The sequence below is a fragment of the Bombina bombina genome, chromosome 6, assembly GCF_027579735.1.
Source record: "Bombina bombina isolate aBomBom1 chromosome 6, aBomBom1.pri, whole genome shotgun sequence".
Classification (NCBI taxonomy): Eukaryota; Metazoa; Chordata; class Amphibia; order Anura; family Bombinatoridae; genus Bombina; species Bombina bombina.
Genome location: NC_069504.1, coordinates 874,949,880 through 874,968,058, shown reverse-complemented (window position 1 = coordinate 874,968,058; position 18,179 = coordinate 874,949,880). Strand labels below are relative to the sequence as shown.

The window sequence follows — 18,179 nt, the reverse complement described above, 5'->3', positions numbered from 1 at the left end:
GAATAGTAGTGCGTTTGTTTAGAGTAGAGACCGCCCCCTCGACCTTAGGGACTGTCTGCCATAAGTCCTTTCTGGGGTCGACTATAGGAAATAATTTCTTAAATATAGGGGGAGGAACAAAAGGTATGCCGGGCCTTTCCCATTCCTTGTTTACTATGTCCGCCACCCGCTTGGGTATAGGAAAAACCTCGGGGGGCACCGGAACCTCTAGGAACTTGTCCATATTACATAATTTCTCTGGAATGACCAAATTGTCACAATCATCCAGAGTAGATAATACCTCCTTAAGCAGTGCGCGGAGATGTTCTAATTTAAATTTAAATGTTACAACATCAGGTTCAGCTTGTTGAGAAATTTTTCCTGAATCCGAAATTTCTCCCTCAGACAAAACCTCCCTCCTGGCCCCTTCAGATTGGTGTGAGGGTATGTCAGAAACGTTATCATCAGCGTCCTCTTGCTCTTCAGTGTTTAAAACAGAGCAATCGCGCTTTCTTTGATAAGTAGGCATTTTAGATAAAATATTTGCAATAGAATTATCCATAACAGCCGTTAATTGTTGCATAGTAATAAGTATTGGCGCACTAGATGTACTAGGGGCCTCTTGTGTGGGCAAAACTGGTGTAGACACAGAAGGGGGTGATGCAGTACCATGCTTACTCCCCTCATCTGAAGAATCATCTTGGGCACTATTATTATCTGTGGCATCATTGTCCCTACTTTGTTTGGACACCATGTCACAATTATCACATATATTTAAATGGGGAGACACATTGGCTTTCATACATATGGAACATCGTTTATCTGATGGTTCAGACATGTTAAACAGGCTTAAACTTGTCAACAAAGCACAAAAAACGTTTTAAAATAAAACCGTTACTGTCACTTTAAATTTTAAACAGAACACACTTTATTACTGAATATGCGAAAAAGCATGAAGCAATTGTTCAAAATTCACCAAAATTTCACCACAGTGTCTTAAAGCCTTAAAAGTATTGCACACCAAATTTGAAAGCTTTAACCCTTAAAATAACGGAACCAGAGCCGTTTTTACATTTAACCCCTATACAGTCCCAGGAATCTGCTTTGCTGAGACCCAACCAAGCCCAGAGGGGAATACGATACCAAATGACGCCTTCTATAAGCTTTTTCAGTGGATCTTAGCTCCTCACACATGCATCTGCATGCCTTGCCTTCCAAAAACAACTGCGCATTAGTGGCGCGAAAATGAGGCTCTGCCTATGACTAGAGAAGGCCCCCATCTGAAAAAGGTGTCCATACAGTGCCTGCCGTTTTTTAACAACAATCCCCAAGATTATAATAACTATAAAGAGCTATAATCTGACAAATATGCTTAGCAAAGTAATCGTTTTAGCCCAGAAAAATGTCTACCAGTTTTTTAAGCCCCTATAAAGCCTTTATTCTTTTACTTAAACTAAGAAAATGGCTTACCGGTCCCCATAGGGAAAATGACAGCCTTCCAGCATTACAAAGTCTTGTTAGAAATGTGGCCAGTCAAACCTCAGGCAGAAAAGTCTGCCAACTGCTTCCCCCAACTGAAGTTACTTCATCTCAACAGTCCTGTGTGGAAACAGCAATCGATTTTAGTAACGTTTGCTAAAATCATCTTCCTCTTACAAACAGAAATCTTCTTCTCTTTTCTGTTTCAGAGTAAATAGTACATACCAGCACTATTTTAAAATAACAAACACTTGATTGAAGAATAAAACTACATTTAAACACCAAAAAACTCTTAGCCATCTCCGTGGAGATGTTGCCTGTGCAACGGCAAAGAGAATGACTGGGGTAGGCGGTGCCTAGGAGGGATCATATGACCAGCTTTGCTGGGCTCTTTGCCATTTCCTGTTGGGGAAGAGAATATCCCACAAGTAAGGATGACGCCGTGGACCGGACACACCTATGTTGGAGAAATCCCTATCCTAAAATATAGGGCATTAGGAAGGAAATTGCCTTTAGAAGGGTATTTGGTAGGGCATTGCCTTAATCTGATCAAGCTCTTTTGCCCAGAGAAAAAATAATCCCTATGCTAAAAAAATCACTAAATTAAAAAAAAAAAAACCCACTATCTATAAATTGCCCTGAAAAGGGTATTTGGTAGAGCATTTATTTTGTGAATAAAAAAAAATACCCCATTCTACAAAAAATTCTAACCTAAAGAAAACTTAGGGGAAAAAACACCCCAAAAAATTCTAACTCTAAACTCCAAAGTTTCTACTCACCCAACTTGGATCCTGCTCCTACATGCTCATCTCCGGGAGTGCTTCTCTTCATCCCGGCAACGGTTCATCTTCAGCCATCTTCTTCAATGGTGCCATTCTGCTTGGGAAGTCTTCATCCATCTTACATTGGATGCATCTTCTTAGCTTCTCATCTTTTTTTATTTTTTTTTATTTTAATATTTTTATTGAGGATAAGATGAGATACTTGGTACAAGCAATGAGTAAGATATTTACATCATAACTTATATCTTAGGATGTACCTAGAAAATAATAGTCCTCACTATTTTTCTCCTCTAAACGATATGGGCCACTCTTGGACCTTAGAAGCTAGAATAATCTGCAAACAGAGGTTAACTTAAATAAATAAAAAAAAAAAAAAAATTGCATCCTAGAAGGGGATAATAACATATTGTTTAACGAAAGAGGATACATGAGCCACAATATTATTCCCAGTATTAACATAGCAGACCTGTTTTGGGTCTTCAGCAAAGTCATTTATAAAAGTTATTGGGAATGTATCTGCAACAAATAAAAGTGCAAGAAAAATAAAACTGTTAGAGAAAATGAGGGTAGAATCTTTATGGCATTATGTTGAGGGAGTACCCCATGTCAGGCTCATGTTATGGTATAAATTACCTGTACATACATATATACATGATCCTAATCGGAGAGTGTAGTGACTAAGGGAGAAGGGGGAGATTTTAACAAAGATCACTGGAATATGTTGCTAAGGCAGATATAATTGAGATTATCCCTATGCAAAGGTTATACCGGTAGTTACGCCTGTTCCTAATTGTAATATGAGTAAGAGCTATGCGTTTAGACCATATTTGATTTCTCCGCCCTGCAGCTCCGGCCGCAAGCCGCATGGGGGATGCCTAGACATGACATTAATAAGGCAGATGCATTTACCCTTCTAAATGATATATACATGACACTATGTAATAGGGGATTGTGTGAGAATATATACTGGTAATGTGATAGTGTCTTTAAAACTTCCTCAGAGAGACAATTAAAGAAATGATATAGACATCCAGTAAAGTCTAACAACTTTTAAATATGGAGCTCAGGTCAAACTCAAATATAGTAAAGTAACTTGAACAAGCTATAGGTGGTACTAGGAAAATGTTAAAAGTATATTTTCAACCTCATGAACCAATAATAATATACTTTCAGTGTGAAGGGCATATGTACAATATGTTCAGCACACCCTGGTTGACATGGGATGCAGATCTGTCAAGTAGCTTACAAATTTGAAAAGTTGATTGTTGATATATTATCTCAGGATAGACTATATTAGATATAGTAAGGGATTATCTGTATTGGCCAGACTGTGATGCACATTTAATAAATGCATGAAATACAACCTAAACATCAAACTAAACATTATATCGCCAGATGATTATTTCTCTTGTAAGGTGTATCCAGTCCACGGATCATCCATTACTTGTGGGATATTCTCATTCCCAACAGGAAGTTGCAAGAGAATCACCCACAGCAGAGCTGTTATATAGCTCCTCCCCTCACTACCATATCCAGTCATTCTCTTGCAACTCTCAACGCGCATGGAGGTAGTAAGAGGAGTGGTGAAAAATAGTTAGTATATTTCCTTCAATCAAAAGTTTGTTATTTTCAAATAGTACCGGAGTTGTGCTATTTTATCTCAGGCAGAGATTGAAGAAGAATCTGCCTGAGTTTTCTATGATCTTAGCAGGTTGTAACTAAGATCCATTGCTGTTCTCACATATGTCTGAGGAGAGAGGTAACTTCAGAGGGAGAATGGCGTGCAGTTTACTCTGCTTGAGGTATGTGCAGTTATAATTTTTTCTAGGATTGGAAATGCTAGAAAATGCTGCTGATACCTGATAAATGTAAGTTAAGCCTGAATACAGTGATTTAATAACGACTGGTATCATGCTTACTCTCAGGGGTAATACCCTTATAGAAATGCTATATAAAACGTTTGCTGGCATGTTTAATCGTTTTTTATATATGCTTGGTGATAAAACTTTATTGGGGCCTAATTTTTTCCACATGGCTGGCTTTATTTTGGCCTAAAAACAGTTTCCTGCGGCTTTCCACTGTTGTAATATGAGTGGGAGGGGCCTATTTTAGCGCTTTTTTGCGCAGTTAAAATTACAGACTGAGACATCCAGTTTTCCTCAGAAGTTCCCTGAATGCTACAGGACATCTCTAAAGGGTCTAAAATCGTTTATTGGGGAAGGTAGGAGCCACAGGAGAGCTGTGGCAGTTTGTTGTGACTGGTAAAAAACGTCTATGTCGTTTTTTTGATCCGTTTTTTGAACTAAGTGGTTAATCATCCATTTGCAAGTGGGTGCAATGCTCTGTTAGCCTATTACATACACTGTAAAAATTTCGTTTGTGTAACTGCCTTTTTTCACTGTTTTTCAAATTTTGACAAAATTTGTTTCTCTTAAAGGCACAGTACCTTTTTTTATATTTGCTTGTTAACTTGATTTAAAGTGTTTTCCAAGCTTGCTAGTCTCATTGCTACTCTGTATAAACATGTCTGACATAGAGGAAACTCCTTGTTCATTATGTTTAAAAGCCATGGTGGAACCCCCTATTAGAATGTGTACCAATTGTACTGATTTCACTTTAAGCAATAAAGATCATATTTTGTCTTTAAAAAATTTATCTCCAGAGGAATCTGAGGGGGAAGTTATGCCGACTAACTCTCCCCACGTGTCAGATCCTTTGACTCCCGCTCAAGGGACTCACGCTGAAATGGCGCCAAGTACATCAAGGGCGCCCATAGCGATTACTTTACAAGACATGGCAGCAGTCATGGATAATACACTGTCAGCGGTATTAGCCAGACTACCTGAGTTTAGAGGTAAGCGAGATAGCTCTGGGGTTAGACGAAATGCAGAGCATACTGACGCTTTAAGAACCATGTCTGATACTGCCTCACAATATGCTGAAGCTGTGGAAGGAGAACTTCAGTCTGTGGGTGATGTTTCTGATTCAGGAAGGGTACCTGATTCAGATATTTCTACATTTAAATTTAAGCTTGAACACCTCGGCGTGTTACTTAAGGAGGTTTTAGCTGCTCTGAATGACTGTGACACAATTGCAGTGCCAGAGAAATTGTGTAGACTGGATAAATACTATGCAGTGCCGGTGTGTACTGATGTTTTTCCAATACCTAAAAGGTTTACAGAAATTATTACTAAGGAATGGGATAGACCAGGTGTGCCGTTCTCTCCCCCTCCTATTTTTAGAAAAATGTTTCCTATAGACGCCACCACACGGGACTTATGGCAGACAGTCCCTAAGGTGGAGGGAGCAGTTTCTACTTTAGCAAAGCGTACTACTATCCCTGTCGAGGACGGTTGTGCTTTTTCAGATCCAATGGATAAAAAATTAGAAGGTTACCTTAAGAAAATATTTAGTCAACAAGGTTTTATCCTACAGCCCCTTGCATGCATTGCCCCTGTCACTGCTGCTGCGGCGTTCTGGTTTGAGTCTCTGGAAGAGGCCTTACAGGTAGCGACTCCATTGGATGACATACTTGGCAAACTTAGGGCACTTAAGCTAGCCAATTCTTTTGTTTCTGATGCCATTGTTCATTTGACTAAACTAACGGCTAAGAATTCTGGTTTTGCTATACAGGCGCGCAGGGCGCTATGGCTTAAATCATGGTCAGCTGACGTGACTTCAAAATCTAAGCTGCTTAACATTCCCTTCAAGGGGCAGACCTTATTCGGGCCTGGTTTGAAGGAGATTATTGCTGATATCACTGGAGGAAAAGGCCATGCCCTTCCTCAGGACAGGTCCAAATCCAGGGCCAAACAGTCTAATTTTCGTGCCTTTCAAAACTTCAAGGCAGGTGCGGCATCAACCTCCTCTAATGCAAGACAAGAGGGAACTGTTGCTCAGTCCAAGGCGGTCTGGAGGCCTAACCAGACCTGGAACAAAGGTAAGCAGGCTAAAAAAACCTGCTGCTGCCTCTAAGACAGCATGAAGGAACGGCCCCCTATCCGGTAACGGATCTAGTGGGGGGCAGACTTTCACTCTTCGCCCAGGCGTGGGCAAGAGATGTTCAGGATCCCTGGGCGTTGGAGATTATATCTCAGGGATATCTTCTGGACTTCAAAGTTTCTCCCCCAAAAGGGAGATTTCACCTTTCACAATTATCTGCAAACCAGATAAAGAGAGAGGCATTCTTACACTGTGTACGAGACCTCCTAGTTATGGGAGTGATCCATCCAGTTCCAAAAGAGGAACAAGGACTGGGTTTTTACTCAAATCTGTTTGTGGTTCCCAAAAAGGAGGGAACCTTCAGACCAATTTTGGATCTAAAGATCTTAAACAAATTCCTCAGAGTTCCATCATTCAAGATGGAAACTATTCGTACCATCCTGCCTATGATCCAGGAGGGTCAATATATGACTACAGTGGATCTAAATGATGCTTATCTTCACATTCCGATACACAAAGATCATCATCGGTTTCTCAGGTTTGCCTTTCTGGACAGGCATTACCAGTTTGTAGCTCTTCCTTTTGGATTAGCTACAGCCCCAAGAATCTTCACGAAGGTTCTAGGGTCGCTTCTGGCGGTTCTAAGGCAGCGGGGCATTTCGGTGGCCCCTTATCTAGACGACATCCTGATACAGGCGTCAAACTTTCAGATTGCCAAGTCTCATACGGACATAGTACTGGCATTTCTGAGGTTGCATGGGTGGAAAGTGAACGAGGAAAAGAGTTCTCTATCCCCACTCACAAGAGTTTCCTTCCTAGGGACTCTGATAGATTCTATAGAAATGAAAATTTACCTGACGGAGTCCAGGTTATCAAAGCTTCTAAATTCCTGCCGTGTTCTTCATTCCATTCCGCGCCCTTCGGTGGCTCAGTGCATGGAAGTAATCGGCTTAATGGTAGCGGCAATGGACATAGTGCCGTTTGCACGCTTACATCTCAGACCGCTGCAACTATGCATGCTCAGTCAGTGGAACGGGGATTACACAGATTTGTCCCCTCTACTAAATCTGGATCAAGAGACGAGGGATTCTCTTCTCTGGTGGCTATCTCGGGTCCATCTGTCCAAAGGTATGACCTTTTGCAGGCCAGATTGGACAATTGTGACGACAGATGCCAGCCTTCTAGGTTGGGGTGCAGTCTGGAACTCCCTGAAGGCTCAGGGATCGTGGACTCAGGAGGAGTCACTCCTTCCAATAAATATTCTGGAATTGAAAGCGATATTCCATGCTCTTCAAGCTTGGCCTCAGTTAGCAACTCTGAGGTTCATCAGATTTCAGTCGGACAACATCACGACTGTGGCTTACATCAACCATCAAGGGGGAACAAGAAGTTCCCTAGCGATGTTAGAAGTCTCAAAGATAATTCGCTGGGCGGAGATTCACTCTTGCCACCTATCAGCTATCCATATCCCAGGTGTAGAGAACTGGGAGGCGGATTTTCTAAGTCGACAGACTTTTCATCCGGGGGAGTGGGAACTCCATCCGGAGGTGTTTGCACAAGTGGTTCATCGCTGGGGCAATGCAGAGTTGGATCTCATGGCGTCTCGACAGAACACCAAGCTTCCTTGTTACGGATCCAGGTCCAGGGACCCCAAGGCGACGCTGATAGATGCTCTATCAGCGCCCTGGTCTTTCAACCTGGCTTATGTGTTTCCACCGTTTCCTTTGCTCCCTCGACTGATTGCCAAGATCAAGCAGGAGAGAGCATCGGTGATTCTAATAGCGCCTGCGTGGCCACGCAGGACCTGGTATGCAGATCTAGTGGAAATGTCATCCTTTCCACCATGGACTCTGCCTCTGAGACAGGACCTTCTACTTCAGGGTCCTTTCCACCATCCAAATCTAATTTCTCTGAGACTGACTGCATGGAGATTGAACGCTTGATTTTATCAAAGCGTGGTTTCTCCGAGTCAGTCATTGATACCTTGACACAGGCATGAAAGCCTGTCACCAGGAAAATTTATCATAAAATAGGGCGTAAATATCTTTACTGGTGTGAATCCAAGGGTTACTCATGGAGTAAAGTCAGGATTCCCAGGATATTATCCTTTCTCCAAGATGGTTTGGAAAAAGGATTGTCAACTAGTTCCTTAAAGGGACAGATTTCTGCTCTATCTATTCTTTTGCACAAGCGTCTGGTAGATGTTCCAGACGTTCAGGCATTTTGCCAGGCTTTAGTTAGAATCAAGCCTGTGTTTAGACCGGTTGCTCCGCCATGGAGCTTAAACTTGGTTCTTAAGGTTCTTCAAGGAGTTCCATTTGAACCTCTCCATTCCATAGATATCAAATTCTTATCTTGGAAAGTTCTTTTTTTGGTAGCTATTTCCTCGGCTCGTAGAGTCTCCGAGTTATCTGCCTTACAATGTGATTCTCCTTATCTGATTTTTCATACGGATAAGGTTGTCCTGCGTACCAAACCTGGGTTCTTACCTAAGGTGGTATCTAACAAGAATATCAATCAAGAGATTGATGTTCCATCATTGTGTCCTAATCCTTCTTCAAAGAAGGAACGTCTATTACACAATTTAGACGTGGTTCGTGCTTTAAAGTTTTACTTACAAGCTACTAAAGATTTTCGACAAACATCTGCTTTGTTTGTGGTTTACTCTGGACAGAGGAGAGGTCAAAAAGCTTCGGCAACCTCTCTTTCTTTTTGGCTAAGAAGCATAATACGCTTAGCCTATGAGACTGCTGGACAGCAACCCCCTGAAAGGATTACAGCTCATTCCACTAGAGCTGTGGCTTCCACCTGGGCCTTTAAAAATGAGGCGTCTGTTGAACAGATTTGCAAAGCGGCGACTTGGTCTTCGCTTCATACTTTTTCAAAATTCTACAAATTTGACACTTTTGCTTCTTCGGAGGCTATTTTTGGGAGAAAGGTTTTACAGGCAGTGGTACCTTCCGTTTAAGTACCTGCCTTGTCCCTTCCTTCATCCGTGTACTTTAGCTTTGGTATTGGTATCCCACAAGTAATGGATGATCCGTGGACTGGATACACCTTACAAGAGAAAACACAATTTATGCTTACCTGATAAATTTATTTCTCTTGTGGTGTATCCAGTCCATGGCCCGCCCTGTCATTTTAAGACAGGTAATTTTTAAATTTAAACTACAGTCACCACTGCACCCTAGGGTTTCTCCTTTCTCTGCTTGTTTTCGGTCGAATGACTGGATATGGTAGTGAGGGGAGGAGCTATATAACAGCTCTGCTGTGGGTGATCCTCTTGCAACTTCCTGTTGGGAATGAGAATATCCCACAAGTAATGGATGATCCGTGGACTGGATACACCACAAGAGAAATACATTTATCAGGTAAGCATAAATTGTGTTTTTAATCGACATTTGCCATTCAGTGAATATGGTGACATTTGGTAGGAGCACATTTGCAAATAGTTAACCCCCCGTGTCCAGCTGGCCATAATAGGCGATGTGAATGTGAGTTGTTATGGAATACTTGCCGGACAAGATCAACTGGCACAGGGGATCAGAGTTCCTGATATCCTTTTGTAGGGCCGGGAAAGCTGTTAGTCCTGCTTTACTGGGTGGTGTCTTTGGTACTTTAAACATAATCCCGAGTGCTCCAGAAGAAACAACCATTAAGAAGCCCTGATTTAGTAGGGCTGGTGACACATCACTTGTGCTTTGATGGGTCGCATATAGAAATCCAGTCGGGAGATCAAGTTTGGATGTTAGCTTTGGAGTCCCCACTGTAGTGAAACTTAACCCGGTATCCGTTTCAAACAGAAGCCACACTGTCTTGGCTTTCTCTGGTGCTGTCCATGTTCCGGCCCTAGCTACTTGACTTAGAGGTCCCGGGAGGACTGTAGGCATCAGAAGTAAGTCCGCTAGGTAGATTTCCATACCCAATCGCTCTTCACTCTCCCTGCATTGAGCAAGTTTTTGTTTTATGGAAGTCTGTCTGCGTTTGAGTAGCACTTCTATTTTACGTGCTCGAGGAGATGAGTCTAACGCCATCTGTGCGGGCACTGCTCCAGGAAGCTTCTGTAGTTCAGGCGGATAATCACTTATATTGATGCCTGCTTGAGATTTTTCCAGTAAAGGATCCATAGTGGGTGCCCTGGTCTCCTGATCCAAATGTAAGCACTGCATTAGATATTCATATCAGGCATTGTCCATTAGCTTTATAGCTCCTAGTGACACGGTTGAGTTTGCTCCTCCGCCATATTAGTCATATACCACTTATTACAATTATCCTATTTGCTAGTCTCAACTTTTCCCTGTAGTTGATAGCGTTGTATGATGGGACTACCCTCTGATCCGATCTGAGAGCTATATGGTGGTGAAGAATAGGTAAGTCGGAATTGTCTGACAGCACCGATAACCCTGTTTCTTCCCGGGGGGGGGGGGATACCTAACAGTGGGCCGCCGCCCTAGGCCTTAATGTTCCGAGCTGAGTCCCCAGAGTCATGTAAACAGCAGGAAAGGTAGATATGGGACCACGACTGCCAGAGTTGTGATGTCCTTCTTAAATGTATTTGTGATCTTGCTGTTAGGACACAATAACCAGCGGATTACTGTAGATTCGGCTAGAGCCCTCAGAAGATGCGTCCTTTCTAGATCACTGCACGGACATGCCCCCAGCTTCTCATCTTTTTATCTTCAGATCTTCCGCCCCCGACATCCTCTTTATTTGATCAACGTTGCACACTGAAGTTTGAATGTGAGATACTCACTACCCTTGCATTCATATTGGCTGATTTTTAAAAATCAGCCAATAGAATGAAAGCCTTTTCTATTAGCTGATTTAAATTTGTTTTTTAAAATATATATTTTTGGATAGGGTTTTTTTCCTTAGTTTTTTTTTTAGGTTAGAATTTTTTTAAATGCCTCTCGGCGATGCCGCCTATTAACAATGATGTTGGCAGCTTGGAATATTTTGTCGGCTCGACATCAAAGTGGATCTGTTTGGAATATATTGCTGCATCGCAGCACTTTTAATCATCAGGGCCTTTAAGTCAACTACCTCCTTTGGTTAGTCCACTCCACACCAGAGAATTTTTTACGACTTTCCTATACAAATATGGTGGCAGGTTTTTCTGTTCAACAACATAGCGGCGGCCATCTTTGAAACCCTGTCATCATATTTGTAAAGGTAAATCTATACACCTTCCTTACACTATGAGCCCTGTCTTGCGGGGGTAATGGCACACAGAGGGGCAGAAATGATAAGGCAGAATCCAAGACCCACCAGGCCCTTGTGTAGCCCCTAGATGTGTGGGACCAGTTTCAACTGGAACCTCTGAGACCCCTGTAGTTATGCCCCTGGCACAGGAATCATTTAAGATGACCCATCTTTTACACACTCTGTAATCACTGATATTTTTGAGTATAACTACAGACCTCCTGCTTATTCTATACTTAGCCTTACCCCCACCTCCCCTTCTTTTTCTTTAATCACTGATATTTTATAAGATGCAGCACTCTAAAACACTGCTGCCTCTTAATTAATGTACAAGGCACATAAATGACTCAGTGCTAGTGCAATACAGGCTGTATACTCTACTACCCACTGCATTTATATACGGCAAAAATATTTTTACAGCAGCATCAGTGACAACTCCTTTTACCAGCTCTGCTGCTCATTGATATGTATGCACAGTACAGAGAGCAGTAATGACAGTCTGTCTATGATACATAGTATTCCATTGCTATGAAGACAAATTGCAGACTGTAGTGAATGCTTGTATAGGACATACATTATACATGACAGTACGCATACAGATCACATACATTATGTAGCGCAGGCTGCAGCAATGCTTGTATAGATCATACATTATACATGACAGTACGCATACAGATCACATACATTATGTAGCGCAGGCTGCAGCAATGCTTGTATAGGACATACATAATACATGACAGTACGCATACAGATCACATACATTATGTAGCGCAGGCTGCAGCAATGCTTGTATAGGACATACATTATACATGACAGTACGCATACAGATCACATACATTATGTAGCGCAGGCTGCAGCAATGCTTGTATAGGACATACATAATACATGACAGTACGCATACAGATCACATACATTATGTAGCGCAGGCTGCAGCAATGCTTGTATAGGACATACATTATACATGACTTCTTGCTTACAGATCACATACTTTATATAGCACAGGCTGCAGCAATGCTTGTATAGGACATACATTATACATGACAGTAAGCATACAGATCACATACATTATATAGCACAGGCTGCAGCAATGCTTGTATAGGACATACATTATACATGACAGTACGCATACAGATCACATACATTATGTAGCGCAGGCTGCAGCAATGCTTGTATAGGACATACATAATACATGACAGTACGCATACAGATCACATACATTATGTAGCGCAGGCTGCAGCAATGCTTGTATAGGACATACATTATACATGACAGTACGCATACAGATCACATACATTATGTAGCGCAGGCTGCAGCAATGCTTGTATAGGACATACATTATACATGACTTCTTGCTTACAGATCACATACTTTATATAGCACAGGCTGCAGCAATGCTTGTATAGGACATACATTATACATGACAGTACGCATACAGATCACATACATTATGTAGCGCAGGCTGCAGCAATGCTTGTATAGGACATACATTATACATGACTTCTTGCTTACAGATCACATACTTTATATAGCACAGGCTGCAGCAATGCTTGTATAGGACATACATTATACATGACAGTACGCATACAGATCACATACATTATGTAGCGCAGGCTGCAGCAATGCTTGTATAGATCATACATTATACATGACTTCTTGCTTACAGATCACATACTTTATATAGCACAGGCTGCAGCAATGCTTGTATAGGACATACATTATACATGACAGTACGCATACAGATCACATACATTATGTAGCGCAGGCAGGAGCAATGCTTGTATAGGACATACATTATACATGACAGTACGCATACAGATCACATACATTATGTAGCGCAGGCTGCAGCAATGCTTGTATAGGACATACATTATACATGACAGTACGCATACAGATCACATACATTATGTAGCGCAGGCAGGAGCAATGCTTGTATAGGACATACATTATACATGACAGTAAGCATACAGATCACATACATTATGTAGCGCAGGCAGGAGCAATGCTTGTAAAGGACATACATTATACATGACAGTACGCATACAGATCACATACATTATGTAGCGCAGGCAGGAGCAATGCTTGTAAAGGACATACATTATACATGACAGTACGCATACAGATCACATACATTATGTAGCGCAGGCTGCAGCAATGCTTGTATAGGACATACATTATACATGACTTCTTGCTTACAGATCACATACTTTATATAGCACAGGCTGCAGCAATGCTTGTATAGGACATACATTATACATGACAGTACGCATACAGATCACATACATTATGTAGCGCAGGCTGCAGCAATGCTTGTATAGATCATACATTATACATGACTTCTTGCTTACAGATCACATACTTTATATAGCACAGGCTGCAGCAATGCTTGTATAGGACATACATTATACATGACAGTACGCATACAGATCACATACATTATGTAGCGCAGGCAGGAGCAATGCTTGTATAGGACATACATTATACATGACAGTACGCATACAGATCACATACATTATGTAGCGCAGGCTGCAGCAATGCTTGTATAGGACATACATTATACATGACAGTACGCATACAGATCACATACATTATGTAGCGCAGGCAGGAGCAATGCTTGTATAGGACATACATTATACATGACAGTAAGCATACAGATCACATACATTATGTAGCGCAGGCAGGAGCAATGCTTGTAAAGGACATACATTATACATGACAGTACGCATACAGATCACATACATTATGTAGCGCAGGCAGGAGCAATGCTTGTAAAGGACATACATTATACATGACAGTACGCATACAGATCACATACATTATGTAGCGCAGGCAGGAGCAATGCTTGTAAAGGACATCCATTATACATGACAGCACGCATACAGATCACATACATTATGTAGCGCAGGCTGCAGCAATGCTTGTATAGGACATACATTATATGTAATGGCATGCATACAGATCACATATACAGAGCAGGCTGCAGCAATGCCATTCCCTCTAGTAGATACGTTAATAGATAATGGCATATACAGTATATATCACAGATACAGAGCAGGCTGCAGCAATGCCAGACTCCCTATGACACACAGATTATATGTGATGGCATGAATAATACAGAGAGCATGAGCTGCAGCAATTTCAGTCTCACCAGTTTGACAGGTGTTTTTTCATTGACTCCCTCTGTCTTTTCTTTAATTATCACAGGTTTTGTCTAAAGAAAAACATACTCAGAATTATTACACAGTTCGTTATAAATACACTTATATACTGTTTGACATCTGTAAAAACATAATTTATGCTTACCTGAAAAATGAATTTCTTTCATTGTGGTGAGAGTCCATGATCCATTACTCCTGGGAATTACTCTTCCTGGCCACTAAGAGGAGACAACGATTCCCAAATCCCAAGAGCTCTGTAACACCCCTCCCACCTTACTAGAAACTAGTCTGACATATAGCCAAGCAAGAAAGGTAGGAAAAGTAATAAGAGCAAAAAAAAAAAGGAGCATGGAAAAAAAGATGTGTAAAAAAGAAAACTGACTACCACCACCATGAAAAAAATGAATTTATTAGGTAAACATAAATTATGTTTTGTTTCATACAGGTGGTGAGATTCCACAACCAATTACTCCTGGGAAACGAATACCCAAGTAGAGAAGTCCACAAGTAATGAGTGTGGGACAAACATGAAACATCATTTTTTTTTTAGTAAAAGTATGCAAAGAAGACCAAGAAGTAGTTGCCTTTCCTATTTTTCTTTCCACAGAGGCCTCATTCTTGAATGCCCAAGATGTGGCAACTGATCTGGTTGAATGGTTAGTAATCCGTTTAGGAGGAAACTGACCCACCTGCAAGTAAGCCTTCTGAATCAAAAGCTTAAGCCAAGATGCCAAACAAACAGCTGTAGCTTTCTGCCATTTTCTAGAACCATAAAAATGATCAAACAAAATAGGAGTTTGTCTGATATCCTTAGTAGCCTGCAAATAGTACTTCAAAGCTCTGACAACATCCAAATTATAAATAAGCCTCTCTATAGAATTCTTGGGATTAGGACAAAAAGAAGGAACAATAAGACGCCACTTTAGGTAAAAAAATCAAACTTAGTTCTTAAAACTGCCTTATCCTGATTAAAATAAGATAAGAAGGATCACAAGAAAGGACAGACAATTCAGAAACTCTCCTATCAGAAGAGATAGCCAAAAGAAACAAAACCCTCCATGATAAAAGCTTAATATCCACCTTATGTATGGGCTAAAATGGAATTTTCACCTGCAAAAACTTTAAAACTAGATTAAGGCTACATGGAGGAGAAATCGTCTTAATAACAGGCTTAAATCCTGAATTGAACTGGGGGAGCTGAAATCTGACCTCTAAAAGAGCTGGCGGATAGACCCTTATCCAAACCATCCTGAGAATTCCAGAAAAAAACATGATCCAAAAGCCTTCCAGACCTTAAAATAGATCTTCCTAGTCACAGGTTTACGAGCCAAAGTCTCAACAACAGATTCAGAAAAAAACCCCTCTGTCTAAGCACTAACCACTCAATTTATATGCCATTAAGCTTAGAGATTTGAAAACCTTGCGAGAGAAGAACTAGATACAGAGGATGCAGCCATGGTGGACAAGTCGATATCTGAACCAGATCTGCAAGCCAAATACTGTGAGGCCAGGAAGGAGCAATCAATCTCACTGATGACTCCTCTTTTCTGATCTGGTAATCACCCTTGGCAGAAGAAACAAAGGAGGAAAGATATAGGCTAGATGAAAAGCCCATGGAGCTACTTCTAGAGCATCCACAAATGCTGGGAAGTTTGTTGTTCAACTGAGAGGCCATCAGATCTATCTCTGGGAGACCCTAAAGACCCAAACATCCAGATGAAGAGACCATTCCCCTGGATGCAGGGATTGACAAAAGAGAAAATCCAGCAGGTGTACACAAATTGGGGTGGGAGACAGCGCAAACTCCAAATCAAGGTGGTATAAAACAATCAATTTATTACACACGTAAAAAATATGCTTACCAGAGGTAAGAGATTACATGCACTCAAAACATATCCAATATTGTATAAACGTCCAATAGACTCCTCCAGTCGTTTTATCGCCAGACTTGATTTGCTTAAGCCTGTTTGTGGCAAGCAGTGTGTATCAAAAAGCCAGCTGCTGCTTGATTTGGAGTTTGCGCTATCTCACACCCCCATTTGTGTACACCTGCAATCTCGTATGGATAGGCGTTTTACTATTAACCCCTTCCTTTACACATCAAGGACTGTTTTGAACGACACCTGGGATTAACAGGTCTATCATATATTGGGCACTAAACATTAGCCCTCTCTTTGGTGACTATATCTTTGGATATTTCTATCAATTTGTTTAGTAAATGTATAACGTTATTCATTGTGACGCAATTATCTTTAATGTTAGTGCTGTTTGTTATTTCTTTTGTAACAGAGAAAATCCACCTCCCAATTGCTCACCCTTGGGATATGAATTGCAGAGATAAGACAACAATTGTCCTCTGCACAGGAAAAATCTGAAATACTTCCCTTATAGGTAAGGAACTGTGGGTTCCACCCCAGATGACTGATATATGCCACTGGAGATGAGACTCCTTTTCCAACAGGGGCAAACTCTAAAGGGCCCTGAAAATTGCACAACATTCCACAACATTTATTAGTAACCTTGGCTCCTGAGGAGACCAAACTCCCTGTGCTCTCTGAAACCCCCAGACTGCACTCCAGCCTGTAAGACTTGCATTTGTTGTGATCACAGTCCAAATAGGTCAAACAAACAAAGCTTCCTGGATAATGGACTAATGATCCAGCCACCAAGTCAGGGACTGTCTTGTCTTGAGATCCAACAAAATCCTGTAAGAAAGCGGAGTATGATCTCTGCACCATTCCTGAAGGGGCCTCATCTGAAGATTAGAAAGAAAATCGAATAGCACCCAATGCAGCAATAATTAGTCTGAGAACTTCCATACAAAGAGCTACTGAAGGACACAGAACAGACTGAAGACTTAAGATTTGCACAAGCTCAAATCAGCTTCAACCTTCTTTGTTCGATCAGAGAGAGTCTGTTTGAACACCCAGAAAAGTGACTCTGAACACAAGAACAAGAGAACTCTTTGGAAAATGAATTCTCCAACCATGCTGCTGAATAAACAACAGAAGTCTGTTGGTGTGAGATACTGCTAAATGAAGAGACTGAGGGGCATATGTATCAAGCTCCATATTTAGCTTGATGCCCCGTGTTTCTGGCGAGCCTGCAGGCTCGCCAGAAACAGCAGTTATGAAGCAGTGGTCACAAAGACCTCTGCTCCATAACCTGTCCGCCTGCTCTCAGGCGGACAGACATCGCCGGAAATCAACCCGATCGGGTTGATTGACACCCCCTGCAGGCGGCCTATTGGCTGCGAGTCTGCAGGGGGCGGCGTTGCACCAGCAGCTCTTGTGAGCTGCTGGTGCAATGCTGAATACGGCGAGCGTATTGCTCGCCGTATTCAGCGAGGTCTGGCGGACCTGATCCACAGTGTCGGATCAGGTCCGCCAGACCTTAATAACTAGAGGCCTGAGTCTGTACCAAGATATCATCCAGGTAAGAAAAACAATGAAATACCCTGGGTTCTTATCACAGACAAGAGAGTACCCAGAACTTTTGAAAATATTCTGAAAGCAGTAGCCAGACCAAATGTAAGCGCAACAAACTGAAAATGTTTGTTCAGAAATGCAGACCTTACAAACTGATAATAATCCTTATGAAAAGGGACATGAATGTAGGCATCCTTAAAATCTATTGTAGA

General features: G+C 41.5%; 1 protein-coding gene across 2 annotated transcripts in view; it reads right to left on the bottom strand.

Annotated features, from left to right (window-relative positions):
• The window catches only part of LOC128663821 (muscle M-line assembly protein unc-89), a 239,574-nt gene that overhangs the window by 31,824 nt on the left and 189,571 nt on the right, over positions 1-18,179 (bottom strand). For both annotated transcript variants that reach the window (XM_053718344.1, XM_053718345.1), the window contains one exon: positions 14,530-14,592. In XM_053718344.1, the coding sequence (XP_053574319.1) occupies positions 14,530-14,592 (63 nt within the window). The remainder of the gene's footprint in view (positions 1-14,529; positions 14,593-18,179) is intronic.